The 18,966-nt window shown below is 34.8% G+C and overlaps 1 protein-coding gene across 2 annotated transcripts in view; it reads right to left on the bottom strand.

The window, feature by feature from the left end:
• Positions 1-18,966, bottom strand: part of EXOC2 (exocyst complex component 2) — a 133,260-nt gene that overhangs the window by 71,048 nt on the left and 43,246 nt on the right. For both annotated transcript variants that reach the window (XM_061995977.1, XM_061995978.1), the window contains exons 7-11: positions 14,029-14,109; positions 10,037-10,182; positions 9,856-9,937; positions 9,315-9,417; positions 6,345-6,463 (exon numbers count right to left, since the gene is read on the bottom strand). In XM_061995977.1, coding sequence (XP_061851961.1) covers positions 6,345-6,463; positions 9,315-9,417; positions 9,856-9,937; positions 10,037-10,182; positions 14,029-14,109 — 531 coding nt within the window. The remainder of the gene's footprint in view (positions 1-6,344; positions 6,464-9,314; positions 9,418-9,855; positions 9,938-10,036; positions 10,183-14,028; positions 14,110-18,966) is intronic.

The raw sequence follows: 18,966 nt of genomic DNA, 5'->3' as shown, positions 1-18,966 counted from the left end.
ACTATTTTTTCAGTTTACCACAAAAAGTGTAATTTGACTTATTATTTCTAGTAGTGTTTCACAGCCTAAGGGTAAGTTGTATTGTCAGCTTGCTGGCCAAAAAATACTTAAACAAGAGCCAAACACCTCAAGCTCAGCACATAAATAAAAATGATGTCATTTTACTAGCACTAGTAAAATGCACCAGTGGACATTAAGATCTTCAGCAACTTTGAAAACAACCTGCTTTTACTTAATTGCCCAAATAAGGACTTAAACATCTAAAGCAGACAAAATTCTGGCCACGGAAGAGTTTTGCTTTATCTTCAGTAGTACTAATCTTTTAAAATTTGATTTGAAAACTACTTGGGCTGCTTTTTACTCACAATATTTACTGTTTCCTTTTTGGTCACAACATTTATTGTTTTTAAAATACCTTAAATATTATTGAATATATTATATAACATAAGAATGCTGTCTGCATTTCTGAACATGTCAGATTCTACTAAAAATTCTAAGTATCAGCAAAGTTACAGATACAGGTCGTAAAAGAGGAAAACAAATCCAGTGTCAAATTTTGTACTGATTAATTTTTATTCCTTCTTTTTTTCTTCTTTTTAATTAATAATCCATTAAGGATTTGCTTGACATCTGCTGTCAAAAGGGTATTTCTGCTATGGACAGGGGATGTGGTTTAGACATGAAATGGCTCCCAGCTGCAAGAAGTCTTCTTCCAGATGTACAGTAAGCAAAGGCAATGGAAGAGAACCAGCTGCTAGGATAACAAATTGAAAAGGCCCTTTTGACACAAGCCTTGCCGGTCTGTCTGATCTAACAAAGATGGATCATTCATTGCAAGGTGAATAGAATCTCAGTGTGGCAAAGAAGAAAGAGCAACATGGTCGAAGCATCCATCTCTCTCCTTCACATTATATACAGCTGCTATTACTTTGGAGTAGAAAAACCCCGTGTAGGTTTTTGGTTGTTTGTTTGGTTTTTTACAATATATGGCGAGCTGTGCTTCATACTTGAGTGCTGCAAGAATTCTGATGTTTTGTTGTTGTTTTCTCAGCAGTAAGAAGCACAACAAAAATCACAATGACTGAACTAGCATACTCCTGTTTTGAGTGCTGTCTCCACACTGGGAACAGGTTGTGTAATATATATTCAGCAACCCAAAGGGCAGCATAAAGATCACACTACAATTGTGTTGGTGTTTCCATTTACAGTTTTAGTTTCTAAAGAGTATTAACGGATAGATTATTTCAATGTTACATAACGTCTCAGACCTGTTAAGAAAAGATTTTTTCAGTCAGTTTTACAATAACTGGATTAAAGCCCCTATCCATTTATTCATTTTAGCTGAAAGTATCATGAAACCTACTAAGTCATTATTAAAGTCTAAGCAAATAACCATCGGACACACAGAAAACAGTCTTAACCTCCACAGCTTCTTTCCTCAATACTTACGTTAAGAATCCCATTGCTTAACTCATTTTGGCTATCTGCCCAGTGCCCCAGGCAAATTTTAAACTAAACCTCATTTATTTACATTTATTTTCATGTCATTTTACGTCATTATATCCCTCATGTTTCCTGTATTCCAATGAGTCTGGGAGGCATAAACCACAGTGAAAAGCTACAGTTATGCCCTAATAATAGGGGAATTGCCAAGTAAAGTTAAAAATTACAAATATGTAAAATCTTGATTGAAGGAAACCATTTACTATCCAGTTACTAAGTCTGAAAGTCCGTAGACTTCTACAAATCATAAGGTCAAAGTTCAGAAGCAGCAATTCAGACTTTAACCAATACAAGGCATCAAAACGCCAGCACAATTCAGTTTATCATTCAACTATCTCTCACTAGAGATTTCAGAAATAATGATTTGAGTGAGCATAGTGGTCTTCCATGTTAAACCTGATATCCATAGCCTTCAAAAATGGTCTTTTTCCTGTCTATTCAGCCTCACTCATCTTCCTCTCTCTCTAACATATTTACATACTAAGTAACAGCAACAAACTGGGTTTACTTCATTCAGGTCCTTCCAGTGGAGAGCAATAGTGGGATATGATCAGATTCATGAAAGGAATCCATCAATGCTTCAAGAAATAACATCCTAATCATTAAAAAAAAAATGTTTCAAAACCACAACTACCTTTTCCATTAGTGTGTCAGATGCATTAAATAGAAAACACAAAATATTACTAAATCTATGCATCTACAAGCACTACTACCTGTCAGCAGAGCTAAAGCTCCGAACAGTTGCATGTGGGTCCCAAAGCTCCAGTTGTACCTTTAATGGGAGAATACAACCATCGGAGAAGGAGAAGAAAGTCTTAATGTCAGAACACAAGCACAGGGAGCTTTATGATTTGTGTATTCACTGTACTGCTTCATGCATCCACTGTGGCTTCTGCTATGCTGTTTGGTCACTTTGTCCGGCTGCTCACAGTTCAGAGCATGAGAATTTTTGATCTGCTGTCATTTGTGCATATTCACTCACTCCTTAAAACATGTGGATTCCAACAGTTTCTCATAACATGAGCATCATCTGCCTGAATTTTTTCTGCCTCACAAACGAGGAAGGCCTGCTATGGCTATACAGAGCAAGAGATAGATGGGCTAAAGGCAATAACAGGTGAGTAACAACAGCCAGTGTATAATGAAACACTAACGTACCTAATTCAAGACTAAGCAGCAGACCAATAGGGTTGTTTAGACTGAGGGAAAACAGTACATTAATATGCATACAGAGATATTTCTCAAGAGACTATTGAAAATGCTGCTGTAAAGTACTTCATACACAGGACTTGAGAAAATTCCCCACCCTATTAGTACTCATCAAAATAAAAGCAACCAATTAACTAATGATCAGATTACTGCATCTTTTACAACCAATGATTGTCTATTAAAATCAAATTAAACATTCCACTGAATAATTTGCTGTTGGCAGTGTTAATTAACACAAGTTGGGTATTTGAAATGGACAGGACTTCTGCTAATGCTCCAGCTCTATAAAGTTTCCACTGTTTCTTCTTTCAGGCTGCATCAGAGATTGTACTATGTTGATACTTCCCAGTTCTCAGGCATGCTTACAACTGCAGAACATTTCTACACAATTGAGTTAATCTCCAGTAAATTCAAGCATAGAAGTTTGCTACTTAAAAAAAAACAAAACCAAACAAATCTTTTCATGTGATGGTAATACTGAGAGTGAAGGTTTCACATTTAGATCAAAAGTACATAGTTAGATATAAAACAAAAAAATGTATTTAAATACATCTCTAATACAAAATTTTCTGATAGCACCTCCAACCACCTCAGTATATACATTAGCTCACTCCACTCTTCAAGTCTGCTTAGAAGAGCCTGGAAAGTACACTTATTAAGAAGAGGACAAATCATCAAAGATAAAGAATCTATACAGAGGATGCAGAAAAGTAGATTTACTTCTTGTTGATACTGGGGATTTGTCCTGACTGTCATTACTAGTTGCCCGGATGACATGATATGTGACTAAATATCTTAAAAAAAGACAGGAGAAGATGCTATTTCTATATAAGAAAACGAAATTAAGTGGCAATGACTAGGTCATCCTCCTAATAGTGTGGAGACAATACAATTTTGTCCAGGGAGTACACTGTTTGCTTGGTATATCAGTGACAGAATTTGGAGTAAGTTTTCCTTAGGTTTGGTTTTTAGCTTGTTTCACAAATAATTGCAATGTTAACCTTACCTTCTGAACACATCATGACCAGCAAATAAATTCTTTGAGAAGACTTACTGTTTGACAATCAGCTACACAAACCGTCTGGAATGTCTGAGTTTACAAAAAACTTTTCCAGGTAAGAAAAGCAAAGGCTTTTGTCTAATTCCAAATCTATTTCAGGTAGTGAAATATGTGTGTAGTGACTCAGAGCACAGTTCTGGTTAGAAAACTAATAGAAAAGCAGCAAAATGTTTTGGTATAAACTCAGATGAAAGTTGCAACATGGTCCACAAGTGCAAAAATAGATAAAATCTGCTACTGAGGTTTAAGTTTACAATGCTGAAAGGTTTTGACTCAGTCACTTTGAACTCACAGATTTACAATCAGCAGAACTAAGCTAAGAATAAGCCAGAAATTACTATGTTCAAGGTGTAACTGTAATCGCTGACTGACTATTCCAGGATAATGCAATATAAAGACTATCATCTGCTAGAATCAATGCCTATTATCCCTCTTGAAAAGGGAAACCTAGAAGCTTTAGTGCTCTTTTTCACTGGAGTATCATCCTTGTGACCCACTTCTTCCTCCAAATACTTAATAAACAAAAGAATCTTTTTTGGAACTGTTTTTTAGGTGAAGGACTTCAGTGTTTGGAAATGCATTACTATTTTCTCTTAAAAATAGCCTGTGAATTTAGGAATGTATAAACTACACTTCCAACTTGGTTAAGTTGATTAGATTCTTCAAAGTCTTCAATTTGATATCTATGAGTAACACCCACACTTTTTCTGTTTGAGAAGCATACATCTATTAAATTAAAATACATTCTGTGTTTCTGATCACAATCAGCATTGTTCTACTTGGCAGTTCTAATTCTTCCAAATTTTTCCTTCTCCTACTACATTGGTAAGGACCACATAAAAGGCTGAAAGAAAAATACTGAAATTCAATGAGCCCTTTAATAAAAGTGGCAATATATTAGCATTTGTTTCATACTTGCACTAAACATTAACTATTTATACGCACGTTTAGTGGGCATTCAAGTGTTTTAAATTCCCTCTTCTGTGAGCCAAACAAAGCTGCTAACCTAACAGCCCTTTTGATATTAATGCTGAGGTAAGCAGATTTGTCACAAGAAAAAACACCAAACAAGTTGAGATTTTCAAGATGAGCACAGGAATTTAAACACACTTTCCACTCATTTACTGGAACGTGCATAGCAAAATTATATAGGCTACCAAAACAAAAAAGTTTTGAGCACTTAGTACCTTCATGCCCCTATTTTTCTTGCTAAGATGCTGAGAGATGGCTATACATTGTGCAAGTGAGAGGAGAAAAAGCAAGCTTAGAATTATCAATCATGGTTGTTTTCACAAGTGAGTTTTGTTCCTGATTGGTGTATGTTGTGGGGGTGGGAGCAGTGGTGTCTTAGGTTTTTGACAAGAAGGGAAGATGGAGAGGTTTTGGAAATATTCTGAATTTCAACCAGGTGAAGAAAGCAACCTGGTGCTTCAGCTGGTCCCATATCACTTCACACTGTTTTGTGGAACAAAGATGGTCATACACACTTTAAGCTGAAACTTACTAACAATATCGTCACATACAATGCACTCTGTGAACTCTATACCTGATGCTGTAACCTCTGCTAAAGAGAGAGCTTAAGCCTCCTGCAGCACTTTCACAGCACATTTCTGCAGCAGCTAAAAGTCGGTAAAATTTTTGTGGTTTCTCAGAACAGAAGACACTATTTGTTTTGGGATATACATGCATTAACACTAAACATGGGAGTTACCTATAAGCCAAGAGAGGCCAGACTCCAATATGCCTGCTCATTTCAGAAATAGCAGCAAACTTGCTGACTTCTTGAGAAACAAGGTACTCATTGTCACTTTCTCATTTTAAAATCCAGTTTTCAGATTTTACTAACAGAACTGCCAGGCCAACAGCCTCTCATCTATTCCTTTTTGAAAAATATACTAACATGATGGATATGTAAACTGGTAGCTAAGTTGCTGCCACATCTGAAAGCAATACCTGCAAATTTCTACGAGGAGCAATGCTGGCAGAGACAGAACACAACTGAGTTATCATATTAGTCTTAATATTAACATTGTCTAAACATCCCATGTGTACAACTAACAGGTCTGTAACCAAAAAGTGCGATCTCGAAACTACACTTGAACAAAGAACAAGAGAACGTCGTACTATAATTCATTGCATATCAAGATATTACACTTATTGCACTACGTCCCAATGCTCTGCATATCCACAGACTAGTGGCATGTTGTGGTAAAAAAAATCTAACTGGTAGCTTCAGACAACAATTCAAACTTCATGTGACCTCAAAAAAGTACTTGGAGAGGACAGTAAACTTCATATAAATTATTGAAATTCAATGTTTTTCCCAAGTAAAGAGCTTAAAAGTTATAAGTTAAGCAAAAAGAAACCTCCAACTGCTGTTTCGTTTTTATAATAGAATAAAGAAAAAAAAATACAAGTCAGTATTGAACTTTGTAAAAAGCTATCAGAATTAATAGGGAAATATCATTCATATACTAAAGCTTGTCAAATAAAAGCCAATGCCAAATTTCTAAATGTCAAATATGTATATATATATATAGATATAGATTTATAAACAAAAATACATCCTTGCCTTTTTGTTCTTTAACGTAGCTCTCCTTGCAGTTGTGCATGAGCTGCAGAATCCACTGATGTTGAGCACCAATGCACTGCCAAGCAGGGTCCCCAGGTGCATGAAGATCAGAAAGATATCTGTAAAATCCAGTCCAAAAAAAAAAAATCAAACCCAAAGTATCACAGCTCTGACTTCACATACCAAAGTTCACATATCTCATTAAGACAGACCAAAGATGTATTAAGTGATACTTTTTCGTCCTACATAATTTAAAAAATTCAAGAATAGTTTTTAAGATACACTCATGCCCACTACAAGCACAAGCTTTGCATTCTCCCTTCCTTGTTCAGTGAGGAAGGATTCAATTAAAAAAACTTGTAGCAACAAACAAAACCATATATATTTAATATCATATTAATACATATTTTCAGTTCTGCCTCTAGTATAGTACTTGGGAAACCAAGCTCTTTATCTGCCAAGGTTGCAGTTCAGTAATTCACGTTTCACTTGGAATCAGTAATGACATCTCAAGCACATAAAATATGGTATTTTTAGTTCCCACTTTATATGTCCCGATTGTATCATCATGTAACCTTAACAAGTAAGTAGAGAAGGAATTAATGTTTGTCAGCTCATTAATTTTAGCACACACATGCACAAACAAATGTAAATCAAACTCCTAGGTTTTTGGGTATTCTTGGTGCATTATACTATGCACACACAGTCTGAAAAAACCCAAAAAGTTAGGATAGAGACATAATGAAAAGGATGAGAACTTCTAATACACAGAAGCAAAACACTCTCTGTCTTTAGGGAGAAAGAAATATTAGAAGCCAGCTGTTGTGACTTCGAAGAGAACACGGCAGTACTGCAATCTAAGGTATGGCATTCACGACTATCTCACAACAGTATTTACCAAAAGAGTATTTTCAAAAAGCAGTAGCTGCTCTACTATTTAATGTGCTCCATTACGTTTTGCATTAATGAGAACCAGGATAGATTAAAAAATTCAAGATGCTTAAGGTGATGTACACTGATTTATTATCTTAAGTAGTGCAGAGACTGTTTAACCCCTTCACAAAAGCTGTATGACTACAGTATCACCTAATGTTAATTAGAACTACGTTACAAAATTCTGTCTTCTTTGAAAATTGTCTGTGGTATTTGAACAAAAAATAAACTGTCAAAGTAGGATTGGTTGGATGGATGACAACATTATACAAGCATTTTGACAAAGTGACATTCATAAATTATGAGCTCAAATCCTTCCTCAGTGTTAAGAGGAACTTTAGCCTTTGCTTAGACGCAAAATAAAAATTAGCACTGGTCATGGAAAAAAAACCCAAATATCTACTTGGCTTTTAAGAGATTTGGTAAACTGTTTCTGAACAGTATAAAATAATTAGCAGTGTAAATGGCATGACAGAATAAGGGGAAAATATAAATTGAAGTCTAATGATAAAAAGAAATATTGAATATCTGAGGTGGAAAACCATAGTATTTCAGGTCTTGCTCAGCCTTAGACATTGGAGACACAGAAATACACATATAAAAGAAGGAAAAAATCGCATAAAATAGCAGTTTCTCTGCAAATAATTTTACAATTAGGATTTTGTTAATTTTCTCTTAGATTAAGTGCTCTGAAGTCATACTTTGCCTCCAGAAAAATTTACACTCATATAATCACATTATCATATCTAGGTGTGAAACTAATTTAATTGCTTTGTATGCTGGAATTCTGTTAATTCATTAGAACTAAATTATTCCACATTTGTTCACTCCTTGCTCCCTTTCCTTATACCATTAGACATGTGGAATACGTTTGGTAGTTATATTAACAACAGGCTGGGATATTTTTAAAGATTCAACCCTTCAAGGTAAAGGGATAGAACTAAAAAAAAAAAACCAAAAAACAAAAATCCCTAAAAATTCCCTGAAACCCACAACCAAAACACCAACCGAAACAAAAAAACCCGCAAAAACTCAACCCAGAATCAAATACATATACAACTCTGACACTTCCATAGAATCCTTAGAAGAGGTCATAAGACTTGGCTTATATAAAGAAGCTGTTCTTTAAAGCTTTCAAGACATAGAAAGGAAACATTAATGCCTTCTTCAGAGACACAAAATGCTTAACTATTCACCTTAAACCACAATTCTAATAAACAGGTAATATTTATATAACACTAAGAATAATGAGAGGCAGTCCACAAAAATGTACACTAGTCATTGTCTTTGTAAACTAGCATAACCTAAAGGGACTGAAAATACCAACACCTTACTTTTTACTGTATTACTAGGCTTGGTGAATGTACATCAAAGACTTCACGGAGGTGTCAGAATTTTAAGAATGCTTCTCACACAGTACATTTCATATACATCTTTTAAGACAACTGAAGAAGTACTGAGAATGTCAAGCCACACCAGAAGACCTAGTGACATCTAAAACTCAAAATCTTTCTAAGTAAAGCCATCAAATGTTCCAGAGCACTCTAAAGTTTGATTCCAAGGACTGTAAAATAGGTTAAGGTCTATGAGCAGAAAAAGGTCTAATCATCTCATGCCAGCAGTCATACAGTAGATTTTCACAAAGCTGATGTTGATGACAGAACACTTAGGAATGCCAATGAAAACTGAGTACCTGGTTCATATTGATGAAATATACAGAAACTACATTATTTAGACTGAGTAGTAAAAGAGTCAAAATCAAATTTAAGTGACAGTCTAGATTAAAATCTCCCTATTATCCATTGGATGGTTCCATTTCAATAGCAAGTCAAGCTGAAGTGTAAGACAAGTTAATAAAGAACCTACTTTGAGATCTGCAACCTGCGACCAATCATTTCAGACATAGCTTGCAATATGATGGTTTAGAAGAAGCAACAGAATTGCCATTATATATATAATCCTAAAATGTCAAAATACTCCACTTACAGCTTTAAAATTGTTTTAAATACCAAAGTAACACACTAGTCAAATGATTACCTTATATAACGTTTCTGATCGTGCAATGTTGATGGAGTTTCAAGAAGCTTATCCAACAGAAGTTCTCTTAAAGCTTCAATTCTGGTTTCAACTTCAGCATAATCTAGGGAGAGGAAAGAAATCCATTGTATGTCTGCAGCAGTGAACTGAAAATTATGGTGTTTTTCTATGACATCTAATATTTCTGAGTTAATGCGGAAATCAATATAAGTAATTTTATTACAAGTCATATTTGAAAACTTTTGTGTATGACAGTTCTACAAAATCAGAAAAATGGACTTTGAAGCAAGAGATACCCCAAGTCACATTTTAATTACTGTAACCTTATTTTTATGTCCAGTAATACCAAGCCTTATTAAATAAAGTTGGCTGTGATTTCACATACTGTAGCATACACTCCACCCAAAAAACTTGCCAGAAGTACTGCTTAGAGTAATTGGTTCCTATAAACCCATAACTTTTATGGATTAAAATCCATTTAAAATCCACATAAAGCTCTTTATTTTAAAAAGAAAAAACAAATAACAGAACCATATCTTACATTTTTTGAATACTTGAACCTCTGTCTTTCCAAAGAGTGACTTGGCCTTTTCGTAGTCATTAATAACCACATCATAATCGCCCTTAAAAAAACCCAAACATACAAATAAAAATTACTTTTTTCAAGGAAAAGGTAACAGACAATTTTCAGCAAATGGAAAAATATTATTAAAAGATTATACCTTCTGGATATTTCTTTCAATATTCAAGGGAAGGTTGAAAAGAAATTTAAACCTCTGAAGAACGTTAAGTGCGTTTCTCGTTGAATCAGCTTTGTCCTTGCGACCCAGCACTTCTTGGAATAAGGTATCTGCCGTGTTACTGGCTTCTATTTTTAAAAGGATGACAGTAAGAAAAAGCAGAGTAAGTAATCAGTTCAACCTACATACATATTTCCCTCATTTTAATGAGCTTCAAGTTTTTTAGAGCAAATTAGTAATTATTGCTAAATTTTTATGCTTCTTTGTTCAACTATGTAAACATTTTACAACTGATGAAATACTATTTCAAAGCAAACCACTTAGCATTTTAATGTGGTAAGATCTCTGTGCAATTAAAAACAATCACTCTTTCCTATTTCAAATGCTTAACTTTGCTGTAGATATTTTATAGTTTGCTTTGGCTCTAGATCTGCATTTTACAACGAAATTATGCATCTCAGGATACAGAAAAAGCCATAGAAAGGTTTCTTTTTAGAAAAGTGCAATTTCATTATGTTAATTAATGCCATGGCTTTAAAAGGTATCACTGGTATCATTGCAAACAGGTTTTTTGTGTTTTCAAATGAAGCCTTAAAAATTATTAACAATATCTGATATTAAGTGAGTCACTGAAAGGTATCAATGATTAAGTCAAAGACACTGGTATGAGTGAAAACAGTTTAGCTAGCTGGTCGGTGTAGCAGAATGAATATGAATTGACTTCATGTTGCATCAAAAGTCTAATTGGCTTCATCACATACAGATCAAGTCTGGTCAATAGTTTCATGTAATTAAGTTTTCATACTATCTGTGAATATTTTTCAAGAGATATATCAAATGTAGCTTGAAAACCTTTCCTATCCAGACTAAAAACCTTTCTATGTTGTACTAAAAATTATTACCTAACACAGAAGAAGAAATTTTAATTTATAGTAGGGAAAATTTACATTGCGTGCAAATATTTGCATTTTTCAATTCGTGACTTATTTTTAATTAACCAAAAAAGAGTAGTGGAACTGTTTTAGCTTTTTTGATCATTGCATGTAGAAGTTTCTACATTATCTGGTCTAGTGACTATACTTTAAGCAAAAGAAGAAAAAAAAAGAGAAAAATTACATCAGTCTCGCTGGGTGGCTTGCATGCCATTTTCTCTAGTCAACACTGTGGGTGGCCTGCTCATGTTAAATGTAGTCTTTGTAAAATAATTGTTATATCTAAATAATGTTTAAACTTTGTTGAAATTTTGAAGCCTTGATGTAAAAAAAAAGTTTTGTTGGGATAGCTATTTCTGCTGCATACTATTTAGCATGGAATACTTTAATCCATTAAGGAGAAGTGCACGATGAAAACAGCTAGCTGGACATTTAAATACAGACCACTGATAAAGTATGATTTTTCTCTTGAGGTTATAACAAATGCCTGTTTTGTAAATCCTTCTAGTAAGCAACAGTTTTTGTTTGCATTCATGTTTCTTGTCTATTTTTTAACAGCCAAGAAGCAACATACTGTACTTGGAAATAAAAAATTTATATTCGTGTTTTTAAAAGGTAATTGACAGCTGCAAGAAGAGAACAGTGATTTCCATGTTTGTTTTAAAACTACATGCTTTCATCTCTTTATGAATTAATTTGTTGTGGAAATTCTCACTTCAAGTAAATGATTTTACTGTTTTCTGTGGGCATCTTTAAAATTTTACATAGAAAATGAAATCTATCAAACTACTTACTAGTGTCTTAATGAAATTCAATGTTTCACACAAAACAAGTCTGTCTTTTTAAACTTAAAAAATGTGAAATTTCCTCCCTCCTCACCCCTCTAAAAATCTTTCTACATTAACAATGTATCTTTTGATTGCTGATGAAAAATCTAAACCTAAACAATGCATAGATAAAGACTCTGGTCCTACATTGACTAACTATATTTTCAAAATTGATGCATTAATCTACTCTGTGCAATATCTTTTTTTTTTAACCTCAAAATAAAACTCTACTTATCCAAAATTGTTTTCCATAGAGCCCAACAAAAACACCACATAATGGAATTTGATAGATCTCCTTTAAGATACAATTCATCATGACATTCATGACAGCACACCATATGTTTTTATAAATATACATTTAATAGCTTCTTTAGTACTTAAATTTAGTAGTTCAATGCAAACTCCAAACATTTGTAATTCCACCTGTAACACCAAAATGTGCTTCAACTAGCCCATGCTATTTCAATTGGTCACACTCTTAACATACATTCAGATGCTGTGGAAAACATCCTTATTTTTAGGATCACGCTATCATTTGTCTCTCAAAACAGGCATCTATAGCCCATAGAAACATAAAATTCAACTAAAGAGTTGAAGTAATTTTTGAAAGCAAGCCCTGTTACTCATGGATTATGGAAGCTTTTCAATGGTCAGACAAGAAACAAAGCTTTGATCCTAAACTACTTTGCATAATATTATTTATTCTTTTTAAATCCTTGTATTCCTACTTCCCTGCCTCCCACCCATCATGACTTGCAGAGTATTGGGAGGAAAAGAAGCCAATTCTTTTCACAGCTGAGCCAAACTTAATACCACTCTGAAGTGCCTGGCACAAGTTCCTCTTCAGATTCAGCTTTAAAAGACAGCTTGCACTATCTGCATACAGATTTTGGCCACCATTTATCTGATGAAACAGCGATTATATATGATAGCTAGATTTGTCTCATATTACTGTGTGTAGAAAATGTCACAGACTTCAATTTCTACTTTTTAAATTTAAAATGTCACACAATTTTGCCAAGGGGAAAGTGCTCTCCAAGGAATCTGCAATTGCTTCATGACATGACATAGATACAGAGTGCAGAGCATTGAGGATTGCACTAGCAAATTTCAGCAAGTGCTTTTTTATCTCCTAACCGGTATGTATCAAAAATCCTGCACACAAATACACACTGGAGTCTTCATATAGTGTGAGGTTTTGGGAAGGGGTTGTAGGTAATTTTGGTATTTTTTGGCAGGGGGGGATTCTTTTTTAATTCTAAGCAAGATGATGGAATAACAATGTTCAAACCACAGCTTTATTGTGAGCATTAAATAATCTGTATGGAAAAGACTTAGAGTTGTTCACAAAACCCCCTTGCTTTCTTTGTGCTCTCCATACAAACATACATATAGTCACTGCTTTCTTCCTACAAGAGAAGAAAAACAGTGAACTTCCATGTCACTTTCTTGATTTCATAAAACACACTCAGACTTTCCAACACTGAGTCAGCTATCTTCATGTCATTCCTGCTTATTGATACAGCACTAAGGGAAACATCCCTTCCTCTGTGAAAAAAATCACAATGAAACAAAGTAAAATTATCTTGGCAGAAGTCCCAGAATTAAAAAAAAAAAGGAACTTTTTTGATCTGATGAAACACATACCCAACTGTAGCAAATTCAAGCCATCTCTCAATGCAAGTTACAGCTAATACAGAGAAACAGAAAAGAAAGTACTGACAAATTCTCAAAGTTTCAAAAAATAATGCTAATACTACCCAGTCTAAATGGCAGTACATTAAGTTAATAAACCTTGTTACTGCAACCAGCTTGTGTTTGGTATTTTCTCCCCTCATTTGTTCAAACTTCTTGCAATTCTGGTATTTAGCTTTGCTTATCCTTCTACAGTTCTGTCTATTCCTACAGCTCCTCTGTTCTCTTTTTCCACTCAACACTGAGATGCCAGTAAAACTAATTTAAAATAAATGCTTTAGAACATCATTATTTTGACATTTATTGTCTTTATCACAAAAACTGCTAAAAATCATAGCAAAAGCTGCTGCTTATTTCAAAAGGTGTAATATCACACCCTGAAATCACACCACCATCAAACAGGAAAAGGCAAGAGAGACTGTACTGTTTTCTACTTTCTACCATATTCCTAGGAACATATTAAAGCTTGTTAGAAAGTCCAAAGTCCATAAATAGTTGCTGCTGGAAGGACAAAACTTACTGTTCAGTACATTCTCCAGTTTTTGCGTCATGGATCCTTCTACTTTTTCCGTTCCATCCGCTTCCAGTTTCTGATGGATTGCTGGAAGAAAGCGTCTAGTTAAAATGCAGAACATTTTAATAGGTGGGAATACATTACATCAAAGTGACACTTTAAAACATTTTTAAAATTAAAAATAAAGTGATATTTTTCGTGTTAGACATAAAAAACACAAACATGCCTCATTGCAGCAGAGTGTAGTAGAGGACAGGGCTTAGAGCCAGACATTGCAGAAGTTTAACCATTAATTTGACACAGACTTCCTGTATCTTCTTGAACAAGGCAGTAATGCTCAGGAAAAAAGAAAATGCGCAGAGAATAACTCCACTTAGCTATCTTACAGTACAAGTGTTAATTCAATTTAGTGTTTTGAAAAGTATAATTTAAGCCCAAATTACTTCTGCCTTTGTAATGCAGTTTTCGCACCTATCTCACAAAAAAGGAATTACAAATAATAAAAAGGTAGAAAGAGTCACTGGGAATTTGGAATACCCTGATTTTCACCAATAAAAATGCACTCTCAATATATACAATTTAAAGAATATCGTGAAGCAACACACAGCATTAATCATTACACAGAAGCATTATGATGCTTGTGCTCAAAACACTAGGAAAATGGAGACCTGTTTGCTTTACTTCTAAGATGCTATTTTTTCCCTGCCCTAAAATGCCAAAAGCCCTAAATCTTCTTTTCAGATTTTCCCAATTACCAATAACATAGCCATTCATTTCTTGTTTTATTGTAATTTCTTTTTCAAGAGGAGAGAAATTTACCAGCATAGCCTGACTGGGCTATACCACTTTGGAAATATGAACAGTGAATGAAGGGTAGATACTCCCTTCTTCTACTTCCTGTCTCTTACACAATCTTCCTTCCCTCTTCTTCTCTGGTCAGTACAACCAGCACAAATCAGTGTTTCTCTCTCTTTTTTTTTTTTTGTTTTCATTTTTTAAAAAAAATTTAAGGTAGTTTTTATGTATATACGTATTTACATTAAAAAAGATTAAAACATGATTTTGCTTCAAGTTTTTCATCTCTTAATGTATCTATCAAAGAGACATCAGTTCCTGTTGCTTTAGATAAAATTAAGGCTTCAAAAAAACCTCTTACTGCATCCTCCTGGTTCTTGATATAGTGAAGTGAAGCTTAAGCTACCCTTGAAAACAGTGATGCTGAGTGCTTTGAATAAAGCAAGAGACAATATATTTTACCCTTCAAAAGACAAAAGCAGTTTTGAAATCAGCCTCTCAACTTGCTTTGACTTGCATTGCAGAGCAACCTGAGTCCCTCAGTGAGATTATTTTAAGATGAAACAAAACTACAAGAGTACACTCCATGAGTATAACCAGTGTGCTCCAGGAGATATCTGGAATTCAAACCACTTGGTGATACTTGAGCTACCCTAAAATATAACCCCAAATTACACATAATGTGCATAGACAGATGTGCATATGATGTTATGATTCTGTGTCATTATTGACCGGTTTCCTCTACGATGCCATCTCTACTTGCTCATGCTAACATGGATGCAAGTTAAGAAACAGCAAACAAGACAGAAACTATCTTTAAGAAGAGAGCCTTGTGACCTCAGCCCTACAGTAATCTATGAGAGAGGGTGGCTGCTCATAGGATTACCCTTGATAGTCAAAGAGGGAATTTTCATTGGTGGGAAGAGGGGTTGTGTGTGATTAGGGGGAGGGGGGAAATAGAGAGAAAATTCCATTATTCTCAAATATCTAAATTTAACTCTTAAATCCCTTGCTCCTACACAAAGAATTTCTGGAAACTTTGCTCTCTTGAAAATGCAAGAGCATCTCTATTTTAGTTAAGGTCATTAGAGGGGAAAAATATAGATCTAATTTAGGACATCACATTTCTTAAGACAATCAACACAAATGAAATGAACTAAAGCTAAACAGATTCCTGCATATTTTAAGAAAGAGAGGTTTAGCTTAAAAGACAGTGTATTGTTAACTGTAGCACATTTTATATATGACATGGACATCACTTATCTACAAGAACAGCTCTACAATTTTATAATAAAAGCATTAAAGGTTCTAATGATACTATTCCATTTATACACATTAGTTCCAGTCAGGGGCAGTCAATTATTGTACTGCAATTAATGATACATGCTGAAAGGCAAGTTCATCAGAACAGCAACCACAACACAGATATTTTAAAACCAAGTGTTACAAGTACTATTGGAACCGCAAAGTGTAATAATTTTAATTTACATAGTTTGAAATCATTCCATCAGGTACATTTCTGAAAGATACTTTCTAAACAGATGTGGATAAAAACTTAATCTATAGATTGCCTCAGATATTTTTAAATTCAGTATTTTGGAACCACCAGCATTAATTGCTGACCAATTAACTATAATGTTACTCCTGAAGGGGACAGCTAAGAATTCCCAAAACTGAACTTTATAGTCTAAGCCTCTATCACAGCAACACATCTTATCAACAAAAGGTAAAACATGACAGAGATTTCCTTCAATGTACAGAATAAGAAGCTTTGAAAGAGCAGGTTTTACCATGTTAGCAGTTTAAAAAATGTCACGTCGTGAACTGTAGTTTTTTATTCTGAAGGTAGTTTATTTAGAAATTGGATAATGATCATTGACCATTTCCTGAAAGTTTTAAAACATATCTCCTTCAAAGCAGTTCTCTTCCTCATCTCCTTTAGGTAAGGATATACAATAGCAATACCATTCCCTACTTTTCCTTTCAGAGGATAGAATATAACTTTTCATGCTGGCAGCTTTTAAAGATAGCTTTAAAGTCCTCTTGCATCCACCTGCTTCCTTTTGCAGGATCTTGCAATCACACAGCTGCAAGGCAGCCATAGCCAGCTGATGTGGCGAAAAATTAAATCGGTAAGAGATTTTTCTTTATTGATCAGTGAGCATCATGGTTTAACCCCAGTTGGCAACTAAGCACCACACACTTGCTCACTTACTCTCCAATAGTGCGATGCAGGAGAGAATTAGAGGAGTAAAAATGAGAAAACACATGGATTGAGACAAAGACAGTTTAATAGGTAAAGCAAAAGCCATGCACATAAGTAAAGCAAAACAAGAATTCATTCACTACTTCCCATCATCATGCAGGTATTCAGGCACCCTGAGGAAAGCAGGGCTCCATCATGCATATCAGTTACAAAATGCCATCACTCTGAGTATCCCCCCTTTCCTTCTTCCCCCTGCTTCATATGCTGACCATGATGTCATACGGTACGGGATATCCCTGTGGTAGGTGGGGTCAGCTGACCCAGCTGTGTCCCCTCCCAGCTTCTTGAGCACTCCCATCCTACTCACTGGTAGGGTGGTGTCACAGACAGAAAAGGCCTTGACACTGTGCAAGCACTGCTCAGCAATAATGAAAGCATCCATCTGTTATCAACTCTGTATTCAGCACAAATCAAAACTGGGACAGTGAGCTTGTTTAAACTTTGCCTCACCTGCACCACTGCAATAATGGAAATGGAAGGAGCACATGGCCAAGGATGGGTGGAAAGCCAGCCTACACTTCTCACAGTGGCCAGCAGTTAAGATTACCTTCAAATGCAACCTCATAGACTCAACTCATTGCTGGCTGCAGTATAAACAGCAAAGAGAACATTTTACGCTTTTGAAGACCTGAAGGAAAGGATGGACAAGATTCTTCCTTAATTGCCAGTTACTCTGGACTTATCCAATACAAACTATACATGTTGGAACAGCAGTTGGAAACTTCAGAGAGTCTGTTGACCATTTTTGAGGAGCTTTACCACAAGAAGCATTCAATCAATACAGATGAGGAGAGGCTAGGTTTAGATGCTTCTGCTAAGGCTAAAAAAGTAACTGTATTTTGTATCATCTTTGCCAATAAGCATTCAAATTTCCTGGATAAGCCAAAATATTTAAAGGCTTGCAAACTTCAGAGCTGCAGTAAGATACTAAGTAGTAATAGTAAAGAAAATAACTGTAGAGCTCACAATCTCTAACCTGTGACTAAATGCTTCAGAAGTGGTTATTTTTGGTCAAAACACATGCAAAGTTCAATCTGGCAAATAAGCCATAGCACAGGCCTTGTGGTAAAAAACTGCTATTAATTCATTGCTGCTTGCGTTAAAAATAATTTTATTTAATCTGAGGAAGGATATGGTTGTCTACTTGGCAACTGTAAATCTAACTAATTAAATCACATTTGCCAGGATCATGCAGTTTTTAACTTCTAAGTTTCACTCTTGATTTACTCATTAGGCATTTTTATAGCATATTTTGAGATAAGCACCAAAAGTGGTATTCTAAAGATTTCCTCAGCCTAACTAAGCTCAAAGCAATACAGATGGAAGATCTCTACCATTTTCTGATGAAAAGATGGCTAAAAAGGAATTTTGGTATACCTGAAAATCTTACCCATTTCTATAGACATACTTTTAAAGAACAAAAGTACCCAAAATGAACCAAAGCCTTTTAGTTAGATGCCAAAAATAAAGAGGAAAAAGATATAAAAAAATTAAAGACTGACTCAGCAACATATTTCTGAAGAATCTGGTACCATAGCACAGAGGGATGAAAGAACACATATTAACATGCTGCCAGGATTCATGCCAAAGCATGAATAAAAACACTTCTGGTTTCCTTTATCAAAAGAGTAACAATTTTCTGTAACTTGAAGCAAACATAAGAAGATTGTTGATGAGGACAGCACCCTTATGTAGGGTAAAAACTCTTCTGGATTGATCCAACAGGAGTGCATAACTGTGTGTAATGAGCAAAGCAATACATAAAGACTGCATGTCATGAACAAAGCTGGTAATAGTAGTAATTGCAAGTTGAAAACTGAGAAAAACTAAAGTTTCTGCACTGTGGCCATTAGTCAATACTGCTAAGGTTTCTTCTGGTTTGG

Source organism: Colius striatus, chromosome 4 (assembly GCF_028858725.1).
Source record: "Colius striatus isolate bColStr4 chromosome 4, bColStr4.1.hap1, whole genome shotgun sequence".
Lineage (NCBI taxonomy): Eukaryota > Metazoa > Chordata > Aves > Coliiformes > Coliidae > Colius > Colius striatus.
This window is presented reverse-complemented; position numbering and strand designations above follow the sequence as displayed.